General features: G+C 44.5%; 1 protein-coding gene across 1 annotated transcript in view; it reads left to right on the top strand.

Moving 5' to 3' along the window:
* Positions 1-351: 351 nt before the first annotated feature.
* Positions 352-4198, top strand: part of SARC_01073 (hypothetical protein) — a gene marked incomplete at its 5' end in the record, with an annotated part of 9373 nt that continues 5526 nt past the window's right edge. The window contains 6 exons of the mRNA XM_014305206.1: positions 352-400; positions 437-509; positions 1482-1720; positions 2334-2739; positions 3225-3586; positions 3848-4109. Of these exons, the coding sequence (XP_014160681.1) occupies positions 352-400; positions 437-509; positions 1482-1720; positions 2334-2739; positions 3225-3586; positions 3848-4109 (1391 nt within the window). The remainder of the gene's footprint in view (positions 401-436; positions 510-1481; positions 1721-2333; positions 2740-3224; positions 3587-3847; positions 4110-4198) is intronic.

Raw genomic sequence — 4198 nt, 5'->3', positions numbered from 1 at the left:
GTGTGCGTTTATGTCTCTATACGTAGATATTTTTGCTTGTGTATTTATGTATGTATGTATGTATGTATGTATATGTATATATATATATGTGAGTGTGTGTGTGTGTGTGTATATGTATATATGTATGTATATATATGTCTGTGTCGGTGTTTGTGTCTGTGTTTATGTGACTATTTGTCTCTGTATGGGTCTGGGTCTGTCCCTGTGCATATGTATTGTTCTGTATGTGAATGTTAATGGTATATTTATTAGTGATTCCCCAGTCGTACCTTGCCCCTTCATTTTCTGTTCTGATCGGTATGTCCCGATATTTACGCTTTTGTCCCGTTATGCCAGTTCTCACTCATTGAAATGGGATTAAAGGACTTCTTTCTGCTTTTAGTCTGTGATATGCTTGTCCGTTGGTATTCTCATGAGTCATTTCATACCTACACAGGTGTGGCTGCTGGCGCGCTGGGCTTCAAGATCGTGCAATTCGTGATCACCGAGTTCGTCTTCCCGACCGTAGTGTAAGTTGTTGTGTTTGTCTATTTGATAAAGGGGTAAAAAAAATTCTATCGTTGCAGGGGCTGTATGGGTACTTCAAAGTGGTTCGCTATTTTGACTTTGAGGATAGTACACCTGTTTTTGGTAAGACTTGGACGTGCTTGTCGCATAAATGTGGTCTATGCATTCTCTTTGCAGCCAATCCTAAACTTAACAACGAATCCTGAACTTAGTAACCAGTCCTAAACTTAGCAACCAATCCCAAACAACCAATCCTAAGCTTAACAACCAATCCTGAACAACCAATCCCAAACAACCAATCCTAAACTTAACAACCAATCCCAAACAACCAGTCCTAAACTTAACAACCAATCTTTAAATTAACAACTAATACTAAACCTAACAATCAGTCCTAAACTTATCAACCAGTCCTAAACTTAACCAGTCCTAAACTTAACAAAGAATCCTAAACTCAACAACCATTCCTAATCGTAACAACCATTCCTAATCGTAACAGCCAATCCCAAACTTATCAACCAGTACTAAACAGTCACTGTTCTCGTTGGAGCCCATTGATTGCTTTGCATGGTTTGATATGCCCCATTGAGTGTCTGCTCACATGACGTGCACGCAGTGGAGGCGTTGTTTCAAGTGGGCAAACACGTGTCTTTGTCTGTACGACACTTAAATGACATGGCTGTGACACTCAAATGACATGGCTGTGACACTCAAATGACATGGTTGTGACACTTGCCGAGTGGGTGTATCAATTAGGAGAGGGGTAGTATGTGTCTATAACTAGCTCGTTAATCCGCACGTGTAAGTTTACAATTAGCCAGTGAATCCACTCCTATGTGTTCATACCTTGCTAGTATATACACTCTTGTGTCCATAACTTGCTAGTATATACAATCTTGTGTGCAAATACATTCCTACGTGTCTCTGTACGGCTAATCAATCCACACCCACCCACACCCACCCACACCCACCCACAGAACCCCCATTGACACGACCTTCTGGGGACAGATATGGGGCACGCAACACGATGTACGCAGTTCCAAGTACAAGCTTAGCAAGGCTATGAAACGCTTTGTGCGACAGTTTGTGCTAACGCGCGAACAGCTGGTGACGGTGACCAACGCTATTGTGGCGGAGTTAGGAGCAGCACCAGGAGAGTCTAGTCTGGCCATGTTGCCCACGTTTGTGGATAGTAACTTCAAATATGCACACGAAGGTATGTTGCAAATAAGGAAAGGATGCGAAGCATCCGCCAGCGATGACTACCAAATGTACCGTATGTGCACCTATACACAATATGGCCCATTCTATTAGTATCACAAGATAATCCATTCTATCTGTATCACAATATAATCCATTCTATCTATATCACAATACAATATATTCTATCAATATCTCAATACAATATATTATATCTATATTACAAAATAATACACTCTATCTATATTACAAAAATAATACACTATCTATATCACAATACAATATATTATATCTGTATTACAATATAATACTCTCTATCTGTACCACAACACAATATATTCTATTTATATTACAATAATAATATATTCTATCTATATTACAATATAATTCACTCTATCTGTATCACAAGATAATCCATTCTATCTATATATTACATTATAATACACCTCGATCTGTATCACAATATACTCTCCATTGGCTGTGCACCATTCCATTCTGCACTGCCTATCTGTATCTGCAATTTCATCGTCCTAGTCAACCCATAGCCCTTGGTGATACATACTATTGACTTTCTCTATCTCGCGTTACCAACGGTAACCTACACCCCCGCCTTTCATCACTTACGATAGGCAATAGTCTGGGTGTGTCTCTGAAGGCTGATATGGTGCAGGTGGCCATCATGAGCTTCCACGGCGAGCAGGAAGGCACCGGCCAGAAGCACGCACACACCCTCACCAGCACACGCACACACGAGGCTACCACCAGCAAGGTCTACACATACCCCATGGTAGAAACTGTGCGCAACACCATCACACTAGACGATGTCATGGCGTTTGTAGCCACATGTGTGGAGAAAGCGACCCACGAGTTCGACTCGGCGCAGTCGTCTGTGGACAGCAAGAGCAAGGGCATGAGTCCCCAGAAGCCGTCCAGCTCGAATCTCACACCCCGGCCATTCGCTTCGCGGTCACCGCCATCGTCGCCCAAGATGCGCGCGAGTGTCAGTGGATCGAATATCGTATCACGCCATGAAAAGTAAGCGACTGCCGTGTGGGGGGTATCGTTGTGTGTGTGGGATTTCCCGGTGTGTACCTGTGCCTCTACTCAAAACCCAGAAACTCGGAAACCCTGAAACCTTTCCAGTAGCTTTGCTGCGTGCGTTTCGCCAGATAGTGTGAAATAGTGGACGAGTTTTGTGGTTCTATCACCCATATTGTGAGTCAGCACTATAGGGTCGGAAGTATATGGACAGGCGCAACACTTATAGTAATCTATCATACATCTCAGGGAAGCGTGTGACAGACTAAGTAAGCCACCATACTCCGCCATACTGGCTCACATTCTGCTATCCCTTTCATTCCAATCACAGTTCGTATCAGCCATGGACCACTCTTGTATTTTATCACGGCTTTCACTTGAAAGTAGGACTATATCTATACATCCATATATATATATATATATACATATATATATAAGTGCGCTCGTATAGCTCACATGCTGTCTCTCCTGTGCATTCCCAGGGCATCCTCACCCGCCAGTCCCCCAGGCGCGTGTCCGCCCAGTCCATTGCGACAGTTCTCGTACGAGAACTCTCTCAGCAGAACCACTTCTGACACCCACGTGACACCTGACACCCACGTGCCTCCGTCCCCGCTGTCGGGGCCTACAAATGGGTCTAGTTATGCGAGTGTGGCGGCTACAACGCCGACGGGACGGGATCCGCACGAAGCCTTGGCCGTTGGGCTGTGTGTGGCGCTGCCTATTACACAGGTGGATGTGAGTCATGGAGAGCTTCTGCGCAACACAAAGAACTACTTTAGCATCGCTAAGTTTGAGAATAGGAATTTGGCTGAGGTCTTACTGAAGCATCTCAAGGAAAAGGGTATGTATGTGCGGGTGCAGGTGGGTCTTACTGAAGCATATGTTGAAAAGGTATCGATTCAGTGCCGCGACGGATACCAATGCAGAGGTATATCACAGGGAGGCTGTACACAAGTGTATGAACCCGAACCCCAGGCTAAAGCTACAGCAGGTCACAAAAAAGATGTGTACTTCTCATAACCCTAAACACATCCGCACAAGTCCCAATACGTTTAGAACAGTCCGTTAACGTTCCCGTTCCCACATACATCCCCCCTTACAGGGCTTAACACCCAAGTAGTGGCCGTGTTGAACGATGTCACAGCCAAGTTAGTTGCTTCGCACGTGATAGATGAGCGTATCACCGCGTGTCTGTATGTAGGTAAGGGCGTCAACTTTGTCTACAAACAGCACAGCGACGACTACGTCAACACAGAGCTCGGTGGGTTCCATCTGCCAGCCAACGTAAGTGACCGCCTCCGTAGGATAGCGTGTGGAGATGGGTGTCAATGGAGATACAGACGTGTGTGTGTGTGTGGTGATAGGTTTGTTATGCACATTTATGTATATATACAGGTGTGGATGTAAGTGTGAATGTGTATTCTGTTATGTGTGCGTGTATGGTATGTCTGTC

The sequence above is a fragment of the Sphaeroforma arctica genome (genome assembly GCF_001186125.1).
Source record: "Sphaeroforma arctica JP610 unplaced genomic scaffold supercont1.40, whole genome shotgun sequence".
Lineage (NCBI taxonomy): Eukaryota > Ichthyosporea > Ichthyophonida > Sphaeroforma > Sphaeroforma arctica.
This window is presented reverse-complemented; position numbering and strand designations above follow the sequence as displayed.